This window comes from Gopherus evgoodei, chromosome 2 (genome assembly GCF_007399415.2).
Source record: "Gopherus evgoodei ecotype Sinaloan lineage chromosome 2, rGopEvg1_v1.p, whole genome shotgun sequence".
Taxonomy (NCBI): Eukaryota; Metazoa; Chordata; order Testudines; family Testudinidae; genus Gopherus; species Gopherus evgoodei.
The window spans coordinates 34,360,514-34,384,657 of NC_044323.1; the positions used below are offsets into that span (position 1 = coordinate 34,360,514).

General features: G+C 41.0%; 1 protein-coding gene across 1 annotated transcript in view; it reads right to left on the minus strand.

Annotated features, from left to right (window-relative positions):
- Positions 1–22,971, minus strand: part of GPR158 (G protein-coupled receptor 158) — a 318,765-nt gene extending 295,794 nt beyond the window's left edge. Inside the window, exons 1-2 of the mRNA XM_030550335.1 lie at positions 21,585–22,971; positions 3,660–3,765 (exon numbers count right to left, since the gene is read on the minus strand). Coding sequence (XP_030406195.1) covers positions 3,660–3,765; positions 21,585–22,456 — 978 coding nt within the window. The 5' untranslated portion in view covers positions 22,457–22,971. The remainder of the gene's footprint in view (positions 1–3,659; positions 3,766–21,584) is intronic.
- Between the last annotated feature and the right edge of the window lie 1,173 nt (positions 22,972–24,144).

The following is a 24,144-nucleotide window of genomic DNA, read 5'->3' on the forward strand; positions in this document are numbered from 1 at the left end:
TGCTTCAGAGGATCTGCGATCTCTACATCATACCCTTAGACTCTGATCCAAATTTAACTGAAGTCAATGAAGAGAGATTCCCATTAACATCAATGGGCTTTGGCTCAGGCTTAAAGTGACCTACAATACAGAGTGGATTTCAACACTTTCAAATGACTGGAATTTACTAAACAATTCTGTCTATCATGCACAAGGCTACTCCAGGTCACACATATTGAGTTGTATGGTCTCTGCAGTGGTAACAGGACTAAGAGCATTCAGATACTATGGCAATGAGTTTGATAAATGTACTTAAACAGGTGATGGGATATTACTAGCCCTAAATAAAATAATCTTATTCATGATAATTGGTTGTGCACAAGAGTGTCCGTAAGAACACAGAACTATGATACTGAGGTAAAGAATTGACCAACTGCCCTTATTAAGTTCCTTCCTACTATTTCCTCTTTGTCTTCCCTACAGAGACTCTCCAAATTCTCCATAGAGAAACTTCCTGTTTGCTGCTTACACAAATTTGTGCCTAAAGGCCTGTTATTCATTGACTGTGCTAATTAACAGTATGTTTTAAATATGTTAAAAAACATATGAGATGAAGGGAGTTACAAGAAAACACACAGGTTAAACTTTGCTGTGAGGGAAGAATCTGTCTTAGGGAACATCAGAAGCCAAGAAAGGACTCTGTGCTGGAATACAGAAAGGCGCTGCTGCTGCATAAGAACTTTCCTGTATTACAAAAACTTTGAGGGACGAGTAAGAAAACTGCATAAACCATTATTTTACTAAACATTCTGTTCAGTGATTGACCCATTATTAGACAGCCCTGATTGAAAGCCTTGGCATATCTTCCTTCTTGAGTAAGATCTGTGCCTGAAAGTTTTCTAGAAGCTGGAGAGTTAATATGGTGAACAGAAGACGGTAGGAATAAAGCACCTGGCTCACACACACATGAGCTCCATTTTTCTTATACAACATGGAAGGAAGCAAAAGGAGCAAACAGAAAGGCCTAGAGGCATTGAAAGCAGCCTCAGATGCATACTTCCTCCTCCCCAAGCCAGTAGAAGCCCCTCAGAAGGACCACCACATAGTGGCTAATTATTTTTGTTATGATAATGTCAATCATGTGCTAGGACACTGTCTAGATATTCTAGAAGGGACAGTCCCTGCTCTGAGGAGCTAACAATCTAAGGACAGACAGGTTAAAGAGAAGAAGGAGAATAGACACTGTGTATATACATTATGTTTCCCCCCTCCAAAAAAAAAAACAACCAACCCTACATTCAAAGAACATTCAAGTTGCAAAGTCAAGCACTCAGAAATTATGATATGCGAGAATTAAGGCAGCTCATGCAACCTTATTTCGGTCCCCTTGTGCATTTGTATTATGAAAGTTTTGCAATTACATGATCACATACTATTTTTCCATAGGTACAGCGGCCATCACTGGAATTTTTCAGTGACCCAATGAGGTTACTTTTGGTGACTCCCCGAAGCCAAAAATCACATTATGCAGTTTTAACACCAACAGACCCCAGTTGTCAAGATCGAACCAGGGACCTCTGGAGCATAGTGCATGAGCCTATACTGCATGAGCTAAAAGCCACACAGCCATTAACTAAGGCTGTAGCAGACTCATTAATATCCAAGTGGTCTTGGCCCCGCTAGAGGGCACACACCACCACACCCAGGAGGTGTGTGGGCTACATACTTCCCCCAGCTGAGGAAGCGCATCCCAAGCATCAGAGACTTCCCAGTTGAGATAACACACAGCCAGCATCTAACCACACAACTAAATTTACCAAAGTAACACTCCACTTGCCTCACGTGCTGTAATAAAATGGGAAGCATGTAAAATAACAGCAATTTTACTAAACGTCACATTCAAAGGGAAACCCCTTTTTCACAGCCAGGGTGCTCTGTCCAGGATACCATTGTTAGGCCTCAGGTTTGGGAGGAAAGTTTGATTATGGAAATATGTCTCTGTTGGTTTGACTCAGTGACCTCACTTTCTAAAATATAAAGGATAGGGCCTGGTCTGATGCATATTAAAGTAAATGGAAAGACTTCAGTGGGCTTTGGATAAGGCCTAAAGTGAGTTAAAGACCAGTACTATCCCCTTGTTTCATTGTTCTCTCCATTTTAATTTTAACATATTTTGAGGCTCCCTCGAAGATTTTTCCTTTTCTTCTTGGTTGCAGGAAGAAATTTAACCCAACATTCACACTCACCCTGCTTATGTCTCTGTTTGTGACTTATGGGAGGAGAAGACAATACTTTCCCACCAAAAAATACAACTATTGGCCTTAAGCTCAGGACGACTATCACATTTTAAAGGATGGCATTCACTGAGGATGAGAGCTGAACAGAAAACTGTTTTACCATCGCAGGAATATTTTCAAGATTTCAAAGGTTTTCCTGTCCTGAGCCTGGACAAAAAAATCAAAAGATCCTGAAAACTTTTGCAAAGTAACAAACAATCTGAATTTGTTTTAATTCAGGTCAGTGTAAACATTTCATTTTAAACAAATTTAAACTTTTTAAAAACTATAATAAGCTTAAATTTTAAAACAAATTTGTTTCCAACAATGAAAAGAACAATTTGTTTTCAAAGAAATGGAACATTTTTACAACTTCAGAACTATTTTTTCCCCAAAAAGAGTTTTTTTAACTGAGAAACCTGCTGAAACCAACCTTTTCCCACAAAGTTTTTCTTCTACTAATTGACATTTTACAACACAACACATTTTGTTGAAAAATTTCCTATCAGCTCTCCTGATGACACCACCACCTAAAGCAGAGGAAAGCAACAATTGTCTATGTATGTTTTAATAACTATTTGAGAGTTTTTCAGAGGTAGAAAGAGTAGTTAGATGCCCAATTCCTATTGAAAGTAAAGGGGAGTTGGACACCACTTCAATTTGTGCCTTTGAAAATATCCCCCATATAAATGAAAATACTAAGAATCTAATTAGTATTTTAATGGGTATTCCAGTGTCAAAGTCTCATTGCATACAGGTGACTGTCCAGTCTGGATGATCTGTGATGCAGCTACAAACTGAGCTAATCACAGACCCTTTAGAGAGTGCAACTGAAAGGAGAGAGAAGTGGTGCAGGAAGATGTGGAACACTGAAATATTTAGTCAGCTCTGTCAAAGTGTTAGCATTTCTATTTTAAGAGTAAAAAAATACAAAATCCAATTTTCCCTCTGAGTGCATATTACTCTTCCAAATGAATATACAAAAACAAGTCTTTTTGATCGAATACCATCAGCATTTCAACCAGTTCTATTATATAATCCACAATGGGTTTGCCAGCCAAAAGTGATAAACTTTAATTGTAAGGCTATTTTAAGATGTTGTATAAAGTGATGTCTATTATTTGACTCTCATGCAGAACTTCATAAATCATTTCACAGATAATCTTCTTTGCCGCTAACACTGTTATGTCTGCACAGTGAGATTCAGTTTTATTTTGTGCTGATATTCCTACTATTCATATACTACCATATTACCCTGAGGCACAGAAAAATCTTTACAGCACAAATTGCCTTTAAAGAAAAATATAAAACAACACAACATACAATAAACACAAAGCAAAGTGTTACATGATGGAAAGATAGTTTTTACTATTACAGTTGAGTTCAATTCTCTAATGGGCTTACCTCAGAATTGTTGAGATGGCATTTGTGAGTTCCTGAAAACCATCCCTCACTTGAACATTGGTCAATGTCCACCTTCTGCAGATTTATGTCAACTTTGACAACACCTCTGAAATAAGAAAGCCGCAATTAATACAGGGACTTTGGAGCAAATAGTTCAACTTTTATATCTGTGAATTGTGTGCATGTACAGAGCACAAAGCACAATTACATCTTTATTGCATTTGGTACAAAATGTTTAATCTAAATACAGAATTTTGTAAGAGATCTGAAAACAGAAGATCAGGTGCTGAGGTAATGGCTGCAGAGAGATCCTCTGTGATGTTATTGCTCCCTGACATGAATCACCATGAGACCAGAACTCAGAAGATCATTATTTTAGATCTAAAGCAATCAGCAAAAGTAAAATGGTAGGTAAGAATAAGTTATATACTCAGGTAACTTGATGTGTCTCAGTCGTTCAAGTTTTAGGGCCGCAATTGCCTGGTACTTCTGGCCTTCAGTTCTGATTTTCAGACCAGAATATATCCGAGATTAGCACATATGGGATGCTCTCTGGAGGGGATAGCTTTAGTTTCCAGGTAATACAATAAGCATTACACTGCCAGAAACTGCCAGCCACATCATTCTAAAAGACTAACCGTCTTCCAAAAGACACACATGCCCTATTGTCTACTCCAGAGGGAGCTATTTACCAAGGTAATAAGACCCAAATCCTGCTCCTGTTGAAGTCCATGGAGAAAGCTCCCATTGACTTCCAAGTAGCTCAATAAATCCTAAGAGAAAAAATAAAGCATGTCCTTTGGAGTGCATTGCTCTACTCCATTGCAAACTCTTTTTATTATCCAATACACACAGCACCTTAGCCAAGGGAGACCAGATAGCAAGTGTGAAAAATTGGGACAGGGGTGGGGACTAATAGGTGCCTATATAAGAAAATGCCCCAAATATCAGGACTGTCCCTATAAAATCGGGACATCTGGTCACCCTACCTTAGCCCCAGGCCTGATTTTTCATTTGAATTACTTGCCTCATTTAGTTACCATTTCAATTACCCATTTTGAATCATGTGATTTCTGGTCTGTGTTTCACTGATTGACTAGTGTAAATGAATATACAAAACACAGGGCAACAGAGAATTGGGCCCCAAAGATGCTCCAGAATGTGTAGCAATGGACTATGTGTTGTGGTCACCGAGCTACTATGCAGCAGGACTCTATTGTACTGGTGCTTTCTCCTCTCCTCACTACCACTTAACCATCTGCTTCTGGTTCTAAAGCAGCCACCTTGCCAAAGCTACCTCCCATCACTCCCGGCTTACATCTTCACATCTGTCCTCAGCCCCATCACACTACCCTCAGCATGTTTCTTTGATCCATCTGCTGACTGACCTTCACCTGCCTGCTCTCCCCCCAACTCTGGCAACACATATCAATAACCAAAGCTAGCCAAAAAAGGAAATAAATTTGACAAAAAGTTTGAAATTTCAAAGTCATTTTCCTTCTGAAGTGACTTTTTTGTCTCAGTTCATCCCCGCCTTGGTCTTTGGGAAGCGGGCAGCTCACAAATAATGGGATCCCCAAGTGGGCGTTTCTCATTTCTCTCACGTGGAAAACACAATTTGTGTGATTTTGTACAAGCCCTCTGACCTTGAGTCTCTTCTTACCATTCTCCTCAGAAGGATGGGATCCCACCAGGGAACAGACAAACCTCCACCAATGAGGCAAGGACTCCTCTATCCAGTCCCCACAAGAAACCTGTGCAATGGACCCTGACCTCAAGCCCCTGAAGGAGATCATGGTCCAGTGGTTAAGGTGTTAGCAGGGAACTCAGGAGTCCTGGCTTTGAGCATCACAGACCACACAGCAGGTCTCAGACAAGTCACTTAATGTCTCAGTGACTCACTTATATCCTTTACCTCACAGGGGTGCTGTGAGGATAAATACATTCAAGATTGTGGGGAGCCCAGAAACTACAGTAATATAGGCCTTATAAGTTCCTTAGATTGACAGAAGCCAGGAGCCCAGATAAAGATACTCTCTAAATCCAACATCCCATCTGCACTCCCAAGTATCAACTTCCTAGACACCAGATGTGTAGCAGAGCCCTTCTCCCCTCCCCACTACCACTTAACCATCTGCTTCTAGTTCTAAAGCACCAGTACAATAGAGTCCTGCTGCATAGTAGCTCGGTGACCACAACACATAGTCCATTGCTACACATTCTGGAGCATCTTTGGGGCCCAATTCTCTGTTGCCCTGTGTTTTGTATATTCATTTACACCAGTATTAAGCAAGGGAACAATGCCAACATTCTGACACCAATGTAAATGATTTCACAAAGTGAAGGACAACAGACAATCAAGTCCTTGGTGTCTAGGAAATTCAGAAGGCTGCTTCCAGTATATACATCAAATAAATGAGCAAGCATTCTCTCAAGAATCATACTCATGTGCCAGGAACTTAAAAGCTTTCATCATCAAAAGTTTCTCCCACAGTATTAGAAGATTCCTTCCACTGCAAACAGACTGATCCAATTTCCATTTAATCACACTGTGTTACAAACACCTCAAAAGGGACAGTATGAAAAGCAAAAAATGTTTCCTTCCTTTCTCTTAGAATAATCAGTAGAATGAATTAGTACTGAGGAGATGTATATTCATCTTCAGAGATTATATACCTGTTACTAGTATTCGACTAGCATCGTGTGTTTAATTATAAAAGGTTTTAGTGCAGCGTTGTAAGGGATATTATATAATTGTGGGACAATGCCACACTACAATGTCATAGTAATTAGAATAACTTGCAGAGCATAAATTTAGCAAACTTCAATGTTGAATCCTCAAGCTCATTAAAGTTTCGAAGAAGCCAAACTATGCTAAAAAACACAGCCTCGTTTTGCAGCCATTTACTTTATGAAAAAAAACATACCACTGCAAAGTCTTAATTTCCACTACCAAATACAGAGATATCCTTACAAGCTACGGATTGCCAGCCTAGCACTTTCAGCCAGTACTCATGGCCTTCTTGGATCTGTGCCCCCGCTGAAGTGCATGACATCAGCTGTGGGCTCTCTAAATTTAACCTGCTAATTTCAGATTAGGAATCCAATTGCTTAACATCAGTTTTTTTAAAGAATGTGACATGTTTATTATGCCAACAATAGTACTCACAAACAATTAAAACAATTACAGCTATGTCTATAACACCTTAATCTTTTCGTGATGTACAAACTAATTAATTTTCACAAGAGCCTTATATGGTTGGAAATACTACTATCCCCATTTTACTGACAGAGATACAGGGTCACAGATGCACTAAATGACTTCCTCAAGTCCATGCAAGGAGCCAGAGGCACAGCCTAACCCTAACTCAGAAACTCCTGACTTAATCCACTAGAACATGCAGACTTTTTTGGTAAGAGCATAGTCTACGCAAGTAAGACTGATTATCATAAAACAGTAACAGAGCAATAGATTCATTTAATCCTTTGGGCCATTTATGACCAAATTCAGACCTCTTGTAAGCAAGTGAAACTCCACCAAAGTCAACAGTTACACTGACTTAGAGTCTAGTTCATCTATCAAGGAGATTTTATGTGAGATTCAAAATAAGTCACCACCTCTCGGACTCATTTTATCCTCTTCATGTAAAACATCTTAAAGTACTTCTTATGTTCAGCCATAAATTATGAAGTATTAAGCAGACATTTTTAAATTCATTCATTCATCATTATGAATTCATTGTTAATATTTAGACAAACGCATTTAGTTCATATCTTTGTGCAAATTTACATCTATCCTATAAAATACATTCAGAAGTGCTTGCTGGATTTGCTTAAATGAGGGTTTGGGGATTGTTCAGCCCTCCACAGCCTGCCTCAATCCAAATCAAAAGATCTTTCATATTTCAGGTACTAAAGGGGTGAGTTTGGCCAGGAATAGGAAAGTATGGCTTACTAGTTTAGTATTTTATATGTGATGTAGGTGTCAGTGGATCAAGATTCTTAAGCAGAGTTTAGTCCTCAATCTTATTAGACTTCACAGTGCTTCCAAGCTTCTGACGGCATGCAAACAGTAACAAACTGTCTAGGTGCATGTGATTGCTCACAGCATTCAGTTAGCTCCTAACTCTGCCCATCACAAATTTCACCACTCAGGCATGATGTGGAGCACTTTCAGATCTTTAAAAACACACACAGGCCAACAAATGGGGTTTGCGGGGTAGCCAGTCCTGCAAAGTATTCATTTCAATGGGGCTCTGCATAAACACAGGAGGAATCCAGTCCTGCAAAGGAACTTGCATGATTGTAGCCAAACTCACTTGCCCATGATAAAGCAGAGGCTTTTGCAAGTGTTGGAAACCTCTCACAAACATTAGCTAAATATTTTCTTCTACCTGCTCTGAAGAAACTGGTTCACCTGCTGAAAGATCTGTTATGAGTCATCCTTATTAGAGCTGCAGCAGCCTCACCTGGGAGACTTTATAGAAGCCTTAGGGAAGGCGGGCTTCACTTCCTGTTAAGGAAGAGAACTTATCCCTTGTGTAGATTTTGTTTTTAATTGGTAGAAGGGAGGGTTATTCTCAACACCTTTTTTTTCTCCTAAAAAAGGTTGGGTGCATAAGAGAGAAAATAAGATAATTTAAGAATTTCCTAACCACTCTAAGAGTGGGGGTAAAACTATAAAGCCTTTGTCTGCAACAGTAGGCTGTGTTGTGTGGGGAGCAAGCTGTCATACAATTCCTACCATGATTAAGAGCTATAAGGGGATGGAAAAGAGACCAGAAAACAAGAGTGCAGCTAGAGGTGGTTACTTGTGAGTACAGCAGTATGCAGGACTCAGAGCAATTAGGGACTGTAAATGCAGAACAAGCATTTGAATGTGATTAGACTTATTTTAGACTGAGGAATTTGTAACTAAGGTAACTCTACCCTTTAGTGCCCTAGAGTAGTACATCATCCTAAGTGGTTTCTGCTTAGAGAGAAGTATGGTTGTTTTCAGCCTTTTCTACATGCAAGATAATTGAAAAGTCCAACTTCATTCTGTGAGAAGTTTTGAGTGAAATGATTTTGTTCAAACATTTCCATGGAAAATTTTCATTTCCTCAACAAAAAAAATTTTTTAAATACGATTGCTTCAAATTGAAGTTATTTTTTCATTTCATTTTGGGTTTTCAAAACTAAACATTTCAATTTGAAACAAGACAAATTTGTTTTCAACTTTTTTAATTGAAAATTATCCAATCAAACTTGTCACAACATTTTGATTTTGGCAAAGCTTCATTTTTTATTTTAAAAAAGTGGACAAAACATTTATCAGTTCTAACCCACATTCCTGTCACCATTCAGATTCTTCCTCACTTCCTGCTTGAAGTCTTAATGTGACCAGTCTTCTTCCCCTCACCCCATCCCTTGTGAATTGCTGGGGTTCGTAATCAGCAGAATGGGGAGGTGGGTGTGTCAGGAGGACAGGGCAGAGGAAGAGAAGTTCCTAACAGGGAGGAGGAAAACAAAACTGGCAATGGTTCTTCCTAGAAGCAGTCAGAAACCTTCATCTCTTCAACACATGGTGCAGCCCAACAATAAAACTAGGAAAGAGATTTCTCATGAGTAAAGCTGAGCAAATAATGGATTTTTCAGTTTGCTAGCAATTCCAAAAGAATCCCTCCCCTCAGCCAAAAAAATGCAGTTTTGGGTCAAACTGACAAACAGAAGTTTTCAGCATGTTCAGTGAATCAAAAAGTCAGAAACAAAAGTTTGTCAGGGTGAATTAAATATTTCATTTCACCCAACTTGAAGGCTGTGATTTCAACTTCAGGCATTTTAACAAAAGCAGAGGACAAGATTCACAAAATGAGTGGAGAAGTAGCTGCCTTCCTTATAACTTTTAGCTCAGCCATTAGGGCACTCACCTAGGATGTTGGAGACCTGGTTTCAATTCCCACCTAGGCTCTCCATAATGTGGAGGAGGTATTTGAATTTGTGTCTCCTACATTCAAGAAAGTGTCTAGCTACCAGGCTATTCTGATGTATGCCTGTCTCAGTCCGTCCTGTTGAAGCTGTTCCACTTTGTAATGAATTGAGTTAATAACTGAAGCAGGGATCTGCACTCGGGTCTGCCATATCCTGGATGAGTACCCTGACCATCAGGCTAGAGAGTATCTCTCTAGGTACAGAGACACTGGGGGGAAAAAACAGCAGCAAGTCACAGTGTCCTGGTCAACCGACTCAGGCTCTTGTGCTACAGGACTGAAAACAGCAGTATGGACATTGCCACTCAAGCTGGAGCCCAGGCTCTGGGACCCACCCCGCTCGCCGGGTTTCAGAGCCAAGGCTTTAGCCAGAGCAAGAACATCTACACTGCTATTTTGAGCCCTATAGCATGGGCCCCAGTCAGTTGACCTAGGCTCTGAGACTCGATGCTGGGGAAGAAGGAGGGGTTACACTGTAAATGTAGTTTCTCTCTCCCCCATCCATCTCTCTCTCTCCATCCCATCCTGCCCTTCCCCCAAATGGACTATTCATTGTAATTCATAGTGGCAATTCAGAGCCATTTGTGATTACAAGGAATAGTCACTGGCCCAGGGAAACTGTGTGGGAATGACTATAGCCTGCTTGTTGGGGCACTCCCCGGGGATGTGGCAGACTGCTCCAATCACTATTTAAAGATTTATACAAAGTGGAGTAGCTTCAAGGGGAGAGACTCAGAAAGACCTCTGCCAGACTATCCCGTACCCCCATGGCTACAGCAATTGGCTGGGAAAAGAGATGGGAGACTCACATTCAAATCCCTTCTCCATATCAGGCAGAGAAGGGAATTGAACTTGGATCTGCCACATCCCACGTGAGTACCCCAACTGCTATGCTAAAAGTTATTAGACCACTTCCCTTAGCCAGAGCTACTCATGGGGATTAGGCAGTGCCCTAAGTATTAAGGCCATCACTTTTACACTGTGCATCTTAACCATTTTTTTTTACTAGGCCTCTCCAGCATGTGTTTCCCATCTCTGTATCTCTGTCTTATTTTAACTACACAGTTCTGGTAAGCCAGTAATAGGGATTGGAATGGGGCTAACAGAGCTTTTCAACATACTTGAGAGATGTAAAATAATTTTAAAATAGATTTGTGTGTGAGGTGTGTGGCATTTACAGAATATGTCACCACAGTACAGTGTAGTAAAAGGTATATTGGCATTCATTTGTGATGACCTCCCTTTTGCATCCATCCCAGACATATACCACACCATCATATGTCCGTGTAAAACATATACAGCTATGTAGGATGATTATATATTTCTTAAATCTTTTACTGGTATTAATACAGTAGCTAACACAGGCTGTTTAACTACCCACATTTTTAGTTATTTTTGGTTCAATATGCTGAAAAGGGAACATATGGAAGAAGACATCCTGCTAGTACATATAGGGATCAACTACTTCCAAATGTTATATTTACAGAACCAGCTGGGAATAATTTTAGCTTTGCTATCTTGGTCCAAGTGATCAAGACACAAATGTACACAGCATGATAGTAAAACTTAGCTTGTCAGCACATAGTATCAATCTAATATTCACCCAGGCTGACAGAACAGCTTAGCTGAACCCAAGTCACAACCACAGTGATAAGTTAATAATAATATTAATAGTAATTGCAGAGTCTCTGGCAACCACGTGTATTTTGTGCGTTGAAAGCTAATCTCCTTATTACTATAAATATTCTGTTTTCTATCCTTGTTTTACAAAGCTGACACAAAATACTGCTTCAAGATTAGAGGGTCATATTTAACATTTTGGATCTCCACAGACAAGAAATTATTAGTTAGAATAATGTGTAATGGAGAATTGTCGAAGAATGATGTCATCAAGGATTTTCCCTCAGGTCAGAAGGTTTGATTTAAGAGGCTTTCATGTCTGCCTTAATTTCCAGCACCACTGTTTGTTGACATTCTGTCTGCTTCAAAATCAGTGCCAATAATTGATTTAAACTTGTTTTCCCAGCTTAGTGGTTATCTTGATATTTTCCGTAGTTATACTTCATTGTAACAATGAGTTACAAACTTGTGTGTCTGCAGGAGAATTTTTGACACCAGTGTCACTCTGTGAAATAGAAGGAGTATGTTTCCTTTTCACAGTGCTGGTTACAAGCAGAGGCGCACAGAATGGTTTGCCAAACATTTAAACAGTGACAAACATGGTCCTTCTATCTCCTAGATTTTAGGAGTCTTTTTGTCAAAGCGGTCAAGTCTCAGTTGAACAGGAATGCAGTTTGTCTAGTGCTTACCTATATAAAATTAAATGCATGTGAGCAGAGGACAAATAAAAATGAAGAGACGTCAAACGTACCAGTAAAAGATCCTTGTAATCAGTTCTGCTTATAGTCTACCCATATAAGCTACACAAGCCTCTTAGTCAAGAAGATATGAGGAGAGACAAAGAATTAGCAAGACTTCCAGCAAGTTAGAGCTAGATGTGAACATATAAAGATACAACCTTTAAAAAGGGAATTTGGAAAAGCTCTCTAGGTTATACTCATGCTTTGTAAAAGCTTCAACTGTGAAATATATATTTCTTTTGAAAGATGCTAGACTGACCTCCTAAGCTGACCATTCTGGGCATGAAAGGATTCTGTATAACTAAGTGGAGTATAAACACTGTTATGTGCTATATTAGAAAACACACAGAAATCAATTTAAAGAATTTAAAGGACCAAACACAAACATCACAGTGCTTCTCTCAGCTAAAGACAAGCTTTAAGGCTGGGCTGTCAAGTGGTAGAGAAGGTGTCATTCCTCGGCTCCAGAACTCTTCCTAGAGGCCCTTCCTGACTCTTACTACCAGACTCAGGCTCCCAGCTCCATACAGTACATCCCTCTTACCATGTGCTGCAGAAGAATTGATTAATTCCCCACAGATGGTGCAGCCTGACTACTCTGCAAATCCCTGCACTCCTAGACAGGTACATACACATAAATTAATTAGGCTGGCCAAGATTTTCAAGAGTCACTAGTGATTTTGGCTGTCAATTTTTGGTTGCGCAACTTGAGACACTTTAAAAGGATCTTGAGTCCTCAGAACTTTCTGAAAATCAGGCCCCTTCAATGTGTCTTTAGCTGGTTTTCCAAAATTACCAATCACTTTCTAAAAATATTAGTATAAAATTTACAAGTGTGCCCAAGTGACTTAGGTGCCTATGTCACATAGACTATCAATGAGACTTAGGTTTCTAAGTGCTTTAGTCACTTTGGAAAACACTCTGCCATTTTTAAAAAAATTGGTCTATATGTATGCACGATTGCCACTTAGAGCTTCAGATGGCAATAGGGACTTACTGTATGTTTGACAAAGAATAGGATTTTGATCTGTTCCCCCCACTACAATTCAGTTTTCATTAATATAGAGACAGATTTTTCTAAGACCTTAGCAGTAGCACTATTGCTGTTTTGCAACATACATTTTCATAGGAGTACCAACTTTCACTAAAAATATACCTGATCAGAGAACAGGGGATAGCAATGTGGGCACATGAATTAGGATTCACGTCAAAGGAAATCCCCATGGGCTTTTGGAACAGTATTACAAGTGTGGAGTAGTTATATCTGAAAGAAGATTAGAATCCTCAATCTCATTGACAACATAGGCTTCAGATCTATGGCGCGCATTGCTGCATATCTGGGGATTTCCCTGTAAATAAATCAAAAGAGCTTCTTAAAATAGTCTCCTTCTTAAATTACTACTTGGCTGAATTCTGCCATCAGGGACAGCCTTGCACATGGGGACTTCTGTGTCCACAAACTGAGACTGTGGATTGAAGGAATAAAAAGTGGTAAAGATCAAGGGGCAGATCCTCAGTTGGTGTAAACTGTCAGTGCTCCACTGAAGTCAGTAGAGCTACGACAACTTAATTAACCCAGATGATGTGCTGTCATGGGGGAGGGGAGGAGAAAGAGCAGGCTCTTTCTAGTCTTTCTTCCAAATGTTCAAACCCAAAATAACCCTTACAACTGTAACATGCACTTGAACCCTGTCCACGGTTTAGTCCTCACATAAAGCCACACTGTTGCTGTGTTTCAGACTGAATTCCAGCAGTCCAAGATTCCAACAGTTACTCAAGATTTGTTGGTTTTTAATTTATTTATTTATTGTTCCTCTTTCCTAACCTCTATCTGTCTCTCCTTAGTCATGTGAGCTCCTTAGGGCAGGGACCATCCATTCATAGATGTCTGGAGAACATTGTGGGTGCTATGCTAACAGATAATAAATTATCCATCCCATAGTAATGGGCCTTCTCTGATCCCACCAGTTGCTGTCCTTTCATGACCATAAAACCAAAAGTTTTGAAATTTTTAGGAAGTAAATGCTTAAAATGATCCATTTATTATCTTCAAAGTCAAATCTATTCTCCCCCTTCCACTCCCAACTTATTATGGGTCATAGTATCTTAGAATAAGAAGGTATCAATTTCACCATTTTACAATATTTTTAGGATTATACAACTAATATGTGAAGTCATGTACATTTAGCATGTAATCCTCCATAAACCTTATCCTATGTCTTTCCTTCACTATTTGAAATATTTCAGACTGGATTGCAGAGTTTAGGGAATTAGAAAACTAGTTTAAAATGTGAGAAAGGAATTAAGGTAAGGACTTGAATCACCTATAAAGGGAAAATATTAATGGCCAAATTATTTTCTTTCATTTATTCAGGATTTGTTTTGACTTATCTTTGAAAAATTTTAATAACAAACTTGATTCCTGTTACATATTTAACAAACTAAGAAGCTAAGTAAAATATTCCCTAAGAAATTGCTGTTTGTTCATATATATGAATTTATTTGCTTTCAGTAATGAACTCCGAACTAAATACCATTCTACATGGCTTAATATGGGTTTGGTACAATTCCTGCTGAAATTGAAATGATGACTCAGTGAACTCCACTATCTTTATGAAAGGAATGACCAGGTTTGACTATATAGCAAAAAAAAATCAATGGGCATTAGGCATCTAAATACATTTGAGGAACTGGATCTGAAAGCCAGAAAGACAAACATCAGAAAACAAAAAACATAGTACTTGGTCAGCTGAATTTCATAGTCAATTTATTTTCTGTAAATGCTCCAGCACATAGCATCCTTCAAAATAAATGGTTAGCCTGCTGATAATGGGCATTGAATTGCCAAAAGAATCATCTTTCAGATATAGTCTCCCAATAGTTCTTCTTTAAAAAACAAACAAAACCAAAAAAAAGAAAGAAAGAAAACTCGCAGATACTGTACCAGACCCTAAGAGGAAGCATTCTGGACTTGTTACAATAGCGGAAAAAGGAGTATCTGTGGCCTTACGGTATTCAGGCCTAGTGGAAGATACTGACGAGTTATAGTCATGATCACTGCCTACAATGTTAGTGCATTACAACAGGATATTAACAAAAATGAGGGCTGTATTCAAGATACTATTTAGAACTGAAAAGGGAACCATTAATGGCAAGTCTACTGAATACCAAACTGTGTGGTTAACTTCCACCAGAGCTGTCCAGCCTCCCTGTTGACCCACTAATCATCTCAGAAGCAATGTACTAGCATCCAACTCCTTCTCCAGAGGCCAAATATGCACTTCTAGAAAGTGAAATGCATCCACAGTGGGGAACACATATGCAAGTTTCTTCACACCATTTAAATTCTGCAGTGGGGTTGCACCAGCACCAGCTAAACATGATGTTGCTGCACCATAGAAGGTGATTTCAGGTAAGTATATAATGGAGGTCTGGTAATTACACTGAGAGGGTTCCACAAGATTCATGACAAATCCTATTGCTCCACCACTCTGTGCAGGAGTAGCAACTGCAGAGGGGCTGAGTTCTAGCCCTTTCTGTGCCCATGCTTTAGGTGGTGAACGCCATCCCTAAAACCTCATTACTCAGGTTTTATAAGGAGAAGGAGGAGGTGGGGGGGGGAGAATTTCACTATATGGTGCATTTAGCCTCCTTAAAATATTTATCCTTGCGACTAAATATATGTTTTCCCAAATGGTAAAATAAAGCACTGCCATTGTCACCGTGTGATGAACAGTCCCTTCTAAAAAAATCTCAAAGCCAACAGAAATGGCTAAAAATATAACAGGTTTCTAGGGAAATAAGAGGTCCAAGCTATGTTAGAACTATTTAGACAGTGATTATCTTAAAAGAGCCGGGATATTATCATGCGTATTTTGAGTTCTCTTTAGTTTCTCGGCTTCATTTTAATATCGGCCTACTTTGCTAGCCTTTGCAAGACAAGATATAGGACCATATTTTCTTCTAAATTCTTTTTCTGGGGCTTCACCTCAGGTAGTCTGGTTTCCAGTTCCTAGGGCAGAACTGTCTAGGACAGATGACAAGATGTTTTCAGTAGAAGGCTCTAACCTTGCAGGTCACCTCCTCTGGCAGTGCAGAGTATGGAGGCCTTCATGGCCTAGAGTAAGAGGTTACTCTTTAAACGGGCTTACGGTTTAATTTCCAGAATGCCATTGAAGAAAGGTCTAGCAACAAATAGGAACAGCTATTGGACAGAAATAGTAGTCATTTGTCCACTCTATATTTGTGGTAGTACTCATGTTCAACCAGGAGAGACAAATTCTACTCTCTTTTGCACCAATGTAGGTCTGAAACATTTCTGCTGACTTTAATGGGATTACTCCAGATCTACTTGGGTGTAACTAAGGGCAGAGTTTAGCCCTGTGTTTTTAATAATATGAGGTGTCCATATACTATTCGCAGCATTTCTCAAATTTCATTGCACTGTGATTCCCTTCTGACAACAAAAATTACTACATGGCCTAAGAAAGGGGGACAAAAGCTCAAGCCCTGTTGCCTGGGGAAGGTGGGCAAAGCTCGAGAGCTTTATCCCTGGGTGAGGGGGTTGTAACCTGAGCCCCGGTGCCCGGGGCTTCAGTCCTGGGCGGTGGGGCTCGGACTTTGGCTTCATCCCTGGGCCCCAGCAAATCTAACACCAGGCCTGTTGACCTCATTAAAGGGGGTCCCAAACCACCTTGGGGTCCCAAACCACAGTTTGAGAACTGCTGAACTGCAATGCATTCATATAAATACAAGCAAAGGCAAACTCCTATTCCGTAAGCCTAAAGAATACTCTTCCATCAAGAAAATTAATGTCTCACTCTGTCACACCATGCATACAATATCATACTCCAGAGATAAGCAAGCAAGCAAGTATATAGAAAGTTAGAAGTTGTTTAGAGTGGGCATGCACTAAATTATTGCTACTGCTCTCATGCCAGACAACGAATGGAAGCAGCATTAACGCATCCCTAACAGATGGTTCACAGACATATTTTGTTGAAGAGAATCAGTGTAACTTCTTCAAAAGAAATAGACCAGCATATACGCATTTTCTTAGCATATGGGCTTTAAATAGGAATTTGAAATTTAAAACATGTTGTGTCACTTAATGACAGATGGAAAGGGGAAATAAAAACCTATTTTGGGAGGCAACTTATGGTGATTAATACTAATGTTGTAATGATTATATCGAATTTTTCATTCAGTTTCTGATTTCATATTTTTAACTGATTTCTTCTTTTAAAAAAGTATTAGGGTTTGGACTGCCTAACTTTGCACCTAAGAATTACAGAAAATGTTGTACAATATTAGAATAATTTATGTTTTTAAAAAATTACAAGGCTAATCTTTTGTTTTCTATAAACTATAATAATGTATTTTTAGACCTGTCAAGCAATTAAACAAATTAATGGTGATTAATTGCGCTATTAACCAATAATAGAATACTATTTATTTAAATATTTTTGGATGTTTTCTACATTTTCAAATATTTTGATTTCAGTTACAACACAGAACACAAAATGTACAGTGCTCACTTTATATTTATTTTTATTACAAATATTTGCACTGTTAAAAACAAAAGAAATAGTATTTTTCAGTTCATCTAATACAAATACTGTACTGCAATCTCTGTATCATGAAAGTTGAACTTAGAAATGTAGAATTATGTACAAAAAATAACTGCATTCAAAAAGAAAACATTGTAAAATTTAGAGCCAACAAGTCCACTCAGTCCTACTTCTTGTTCAGCCAGTCGCTCAGACAAACAAATTAGTTTACATTTGCAGGAGATAATGCTACCTTGTTTCCTGTTTACAATGAGAATAAGCGTTCACATAGCACTGAATAGGTGTGAGAACAGGCGTTCACATAGCACTGTTGTAGCTGGCGTCGCAAGATATTTACATGCCAGATGCGCTAAAGATTCATATATCCCTTCATGCTTCAACCACCATTCCAGAGGACATGAGTCCATGCTGATGACGGGTTCCGATCTATAACGATCCAAAGCAGTGTAGACCGACACATGTTCTTTTTCATCATCTAACTCAGATACCACCAGCAGAAGGCTGATTTTCTTTTTTGGTGGTTCAGTTTCTGTAGTTTCTGCACTGGAGTGTTGATCTTTTAAAACTTCAGAAGGTATGTGCCATACCTCATCCCTCTCAGATTTTGGAAGGCACTTCAAATTCTTAAACTTGGGTTGAGTGCTGTAGCTATCTTTAGAAATCTCACATTGGTACTTTCTTTGTGTTTTGTCAAATCTGCAGGGAAAGTGTTCTTAAAGGCTGGGTCATCATCCGAGTCAGCTATAACATGAAATATATGACAGAATGTGGGTAAAACAACAGGAGACATACAATTCTCCCCCAAAGAGTTCAGTCGCAAATTTAATTGATGCATTATTTTTTAATGAGCATCATCACCATGGAAGCATGTCCTCTGGAATGGTGGTCAAAGCATGAAAGGGCATACAAATGTTTACCATAACTGACATGAAAATACCTTGCAACGCTGGCTACAAAAGTACCATGTGAATGCCTGTTCTCACTTTCAGGTGACATTGTAAAGAAGAAGCGGGCAGCATTCTCTCCTGCAAATGTAAATAAACTGTCTTAGCGATTGGCAGAATGAGAAGTAAGACTGACTGGACTTCCAGGTTCTAAAGTTTTACTTTTTTTTTTTTTTTTTAGTGCAGTTATGTAACAAAAAAATCTACATTTGTAAGTTCCACTTTCACAATAAAGAGACTGCACTACAGTATGAGGTGAATTGAAAAATACTATTCCTTTTGTTATTCATTTTTACAGTGCAAATATTTGTAATAAAAATAATAATATAAAGTGAGCACTGTACACACTGTATTTTGTACTGTAATTGAAATCAATATATATGAAAACGTAGAAAAACATCCAAAAATGTTTAATAAATTTCAATTGGTATTCTATTGTTTAACAGTGCACTTTAAAACAGCAATTAATTTTTTTTTAGTTAATAGCATGAGTTAACTGCAATTAATTGACAGCCCTAGTATTTTTCCAGTATTTTGTAGAATGTCTTTGTATGTATATTTTAAAGTACAAGCTCATCTTTCATGTATCACTCCACAAACTGAAAACAGGAAATAAAACATTTGACCCTGACAGTGTAAATCAAATGTATGTGCTTCTCCCAACCCCAATCACATACAATATTTACCAGAAATATTTAACAAGCTGTATTTGCATTGTGTTTTAACAATAATAGAACATATAATAGTTTAATCACCTTTAATATTAACCTTTCAACACAATAGAATCTGTTTTAGACATGCTAACAACATGGCCCCTTTCAGTATGTTCAAATGAAAAAAAAAAGAGATGATGAATATAGAACTCCAAAAAATATGTATAACAGCTGCCCAAAGGTGCATAAAATTGTTGCAATGGACTCTGTATCTAGTTAATCACTGTTATGCCAACATGCTAAAAAGCACATTTATGGGGAGGTAGGGTGGGAAGGCTGCAGAGGTAAAGGAAATGCTTTGTATTGCTACCAAGATGATCCCTATTGGTCAATTTGTGTGGCAAGTATTGCTCCAAAATGGACGTGGTATATTGCCTGGAGTAGAGAGGACTATCACAGTGTGGGCCTACATCACAGAGATGTGTCTATGGCAAGGCTCGGGCTGTACCCAGTCCATCAGATGTGTTCTTTGGTAGAATGAAGAGAAGTTTTAAGAGATCATGTGGATAGAATCCTGGCATGAAACAGAGTTACTTTAAAGCTCTAGACCCTCTGCTGCCTCAGGGCCTGATTCTGCTCCTGCTGAAGTCAATGGCAAACCTCCTATTGACTTCAGTGGTGCAGGATTAAGCTCTAAGTAAGATCTTCGTTCTTAAATGGACAGAGCTGAAGGGGTGAGCCAACAGCCAGACAGCACTTGTTTAGGGATGAATAAACTTTTGCGGATTATATGTTCCCCCTCCACCCCAACAAGAGAAGGCTTCATGCTGTGCACCACCGCATGTACAGTCATCTCCATTTATGCATACCTACAAGTTCACTGAGTGTAAAAACAATGGATGTCAGTGAAACACCAGCACTTTTCTGGCACATGAACTCCTCTTGTGCTGTGCTGGGCCAAGCTCTGAAGAAATTATAAAAGAAAAGCCAAGTTGATTTTGCCCTTTTGAGAAATTCGGCAACAAGGAGCTTGCAGCTGGGCTCAACTCTTGTTAATCCAACCAATGCAACGTGTGAGAAGAGTTCAGGATACAAGAGCATCATTCCACTGGAGAAGAGTCACTCTCTGTTGGGCTGGAGTTTTCAGAGACATTTGGCCATATTCATCCTTGGTTTGACTCCAGCGGATTTCATACTAAGCCTAGAAAACCGTAATTCACAAAAATGTTTGGCTGAATTGCATTTGTTGTCATTGCTGTCTTGCTCCCCTATCTTAAGTGCCGGTAAAGCATATAATGTACCTCTTTGTTCTTGGCTACCTTTGCTCAACAGCTGATTCCCAAAGTAAAGGGGCACCAAATACACAAAAGAAGCTTTGCACCTCTATTTTACCCACAAAAAGGCTACCACCCACTTCAGAAAAAAAATAAAAATACAAATAAAGTGGGGAACTCAAAGGAACTCCAGTATGCATTATCTGGTGCTTTTCCTAGCAACAAAAGTTCCTATGGTCCCATCCATGGGCTCCAGCCTGCAGTCTTTACTCAGGCAATTTACTGCTGATATCAAAGTGTAAAGACTTCAGACTTGGGCCTTTGTACATTTTTCTCTACTGTTTCTCTACTGCTCATTGGCTTACCAGGGAATAACTTGTATACAGCTCTTTAAACATCCCGTGTATCAGCTTTTATGACGTGAAATAGCAGAGGCATAAGGGACCATTATATTATACTTTTATTTTTAAGAAAAAATATTAATGTTTTACCTGTAGCCATCTAAGGATCTAACTATATGCATTGTGTTGTGAACAGAAGTGACACACGTTTATTCATCTGCATGTGCATTATTATCACCTTTGAGCACATCCCGGAGTGGATGGGTTTGAAAGACTATAAATTGCAGTTTGCAGAATAAAAATGATGTTTTCTGGCTGGTTAAAATTATGTCTGGGATTGTGCTTGTTTTAATTACACACCATAGTAACTAATGACACATCAGCAAACATTTAACTACCAACTCTGCATTCCTCCTGCAGTTAGAAATAACTAACTACAACAGGCAACTTCTCCTGCTTTCTTCTACACACAGACACACACCCTGCTTTCTGACCATGAAAATTACTCCCCCAGACTCAGGAAATTAGAGAAAACAGTATTTTATATATTGTCACAAACAGTGATGCTTTTACCAGGCAACAGCTCCCTCGAGCATGGCAATAAAGAGCTCAGCCAAGGTCGGCCTCTAAAGGAAGTTTGGTTTTGCTGTGTGTTTGATTGGGGGTGGGAGAGTTGTTCTAGAATTGGATGATCAAGTTAATTGAGAAGTTCCTGGGTGCCCCTTCCCTACAACAAACCCACCTGGAATGTGTGGCACCTTCCCAACACAACTCTGAGGACTAGTAACTACACAGAAAGGAGTTCTCCTCCTACCTGAATTCAGGGAGAAGGTTTGGTTGCAGCCCATAAAAAGCTGCTGACAGAGTCACTAGCCATCCAGGTTTGTAATTCCCATTCTCACACTCCAGGTAGGGCGAGGACCATTTGATGTGGTTCTTATCTGCTGTGTGGCTGTACTTCTTCTTCCAGCTGCTCTCCAAAGTTTTAGGGCCGGACGATAAAACCTTCCTGTGCAGATGTGGCCTCCACTTGCGCTTCAAGCTGTGGAACCACTCGGTTTCGATCGAGGCATTGGCTAAATGGTGAGCTGTGGAGGACAAATCCTGCAGGAGGATCTGGGTCTCCTGCCGGCTGGCCTGGAGGAAAACCTGGGGAGCAGAGGACAAGGGCTCTATATTGAAAGTAATAGCTGCTCTAGATATGTTGGGGTTTCCTTCCAGGAGACTCCTGACCAAGGCTTGGTACCACCCCATGTCCTCCTGCAAGTTCTGCTCTCGGGATTTATTGCTCTGGAGGATCATGCTCAAGAAGTTGGTAGCGTGGAGGAGCGTGTCCAGAGCACCGTGTAAAGAAGGGTGAGCGGGGAGGCGAGACTTCCCAGCCAGGCTGGCCAGTTCGTACCTCCGGGAGCAGTTGGCGCGCCCCAGTTCCTGGGAGTCCCCAGTGTAGAGGAAGGAGGCCACGTTTTGGGGCACCTCTTCGGTGAGCCTCTGCGCCAAGATGGTTCTCTCGGCAGATCTGCTCCAGGGAGCCCGGGGAAGATCCGGACTCTTGATGTTGTTGTAAACAGGCTGTTTCCCTGCGATTGCGTTCTCTTTGTGGTGCACCGTCCGCCCTTGGCTGGATCCAGCCCCGACCCCCAATTGGGCAAAGAGCAGGAGAGAGAGAAGCAGGCGCCGAGCCATGTCCTCGGATCTCGCAGGCACGGCTAGGTCCCTTTACTATTATTATCACGGCTGTCCCCACCCGCCTCCAGCCAAGGTAAAAACAACGATCAGTGGCAGTGGCGTGTCTTGGCAAGGCAGCTGCAGCGGAAAAATTCAAGTCACCTGTGGCGATGCCCAGCGAGTGCGCCCTCTGCACGGTGGGCAGCGCTGGGATTACGCAGCCCGGCTTCCGAGCAGGTTGCAGCCCGTCTGGCTCCGGGGAGAGGCTATATTAGCTGCCTACGTCCTCAGCCCCCCGCCGCTGCCACCGAGGTGTTCTAAGGCGCCGCACGCAGAGGCGGCCGCGCCCTCAGCCGAGCAGGTGGCAGGTCTCGTCTCCCACTCCGGACACACGCGGCTGGGCTCCGCATCCTGCGGGCATGGCGAGGGGCGCGCGGACGGGGCCGGGGAGGCGCGGGGCTAGGTCCTGTCCGACCGGCTCGTTCCTGTGCAGCTGGTGCTAACTGAGCGCTCGGCTTTCCCAGCCAGGAGACCCACGCTCCGCCCTCTCCCGGCTGCGGGAGGCTGTTCACCAGGCTGCTCTGCCAGAGCCAACCGCTCATTACCGCTGGCCCCTTCCTACCCAGCCCTCGTAGGTGCACGCCCGCTGTCCCGCTCCCCGTATGGCCGGGCCGCCTGTCAGTCACCCGAGAGCCACTGGCGGGCCGGGAGGAAGGCGCTGTCTGGTGCTGGGCACGGAGGCGGCGGCGCGGCTCGGGACCTGGAGCTGAGAGCGGGGACAGCGCCCTGCCGGGGGAGCCGCGGCTCAGCCTGCAGCTGCGGGGCCGGCCCAGCAGAAGGCGGGAAGTTAGGGCGGGGGTGTCTCCAGCCCCCAGGGGAGGGGGCCCGGGCTGTGCGGAAGGGGGACAGGAGGGCGGCAATCGGCCCCCAGGAGAGGTGAATAAAAGATGATGTAGTTTAACTGGGTGGGGATGGGCGTAGATGAGTCGAATAGAGACATCTGCTGGATGGGCTTGAAACCATACTGCTGCTGCCTTAGCCAAACTGATTGCACTGGGAATAGATGAGAAACGGGTCAGTTATAGGTAAGGAAGAAGAAGAAAAGGAGGGTGGCTGAGAAGGGGATCAGGACGCTTAAAATACCCTTCGCTCAACACAGGGAGGAGCGCAGTCAGGCTTGGGGAGCTACAATTAACTTCAGGTTCACTTTGGGGCCTGGCTGTCTGCTGTTATGAAGAGCATCTTCTTGTCAATTTCCAGCAAATGATATTCCTGGTTCATCACACTGACTAGGAAAAGGTGGATGGTACATGTCAAAGCCAGTGTATATTCTTTTCATACAGCTCTTCTGGTGCACTGGAATCCGGGGTCTTCTAGTCCAGGATAGATTGGATTGAGACATTTACTTTAGTTATAAAACAAATTCTGCTTCTGATTCCAGCAATTACTGCTTCAGCTACCAATCTCAATACCCCCTTTGATTTCTTTTTTCCCTGCTGCTGACTCCACACGTATTTCTATGTTGCCCCTTAAGCGTGGCCTGTCTTCCAAAATCTGTTTGCCTAGATTTCACCTCATTCAGATTGCTCCCATAATCACACTCCTGCAGCATTATCAAACATATAAAAAAGCACACATACAACTGAGCCACCTAGATGTATCCTTGCCTAAACTGACTAACCCTGCAGTCATATTTCTGTAACCCG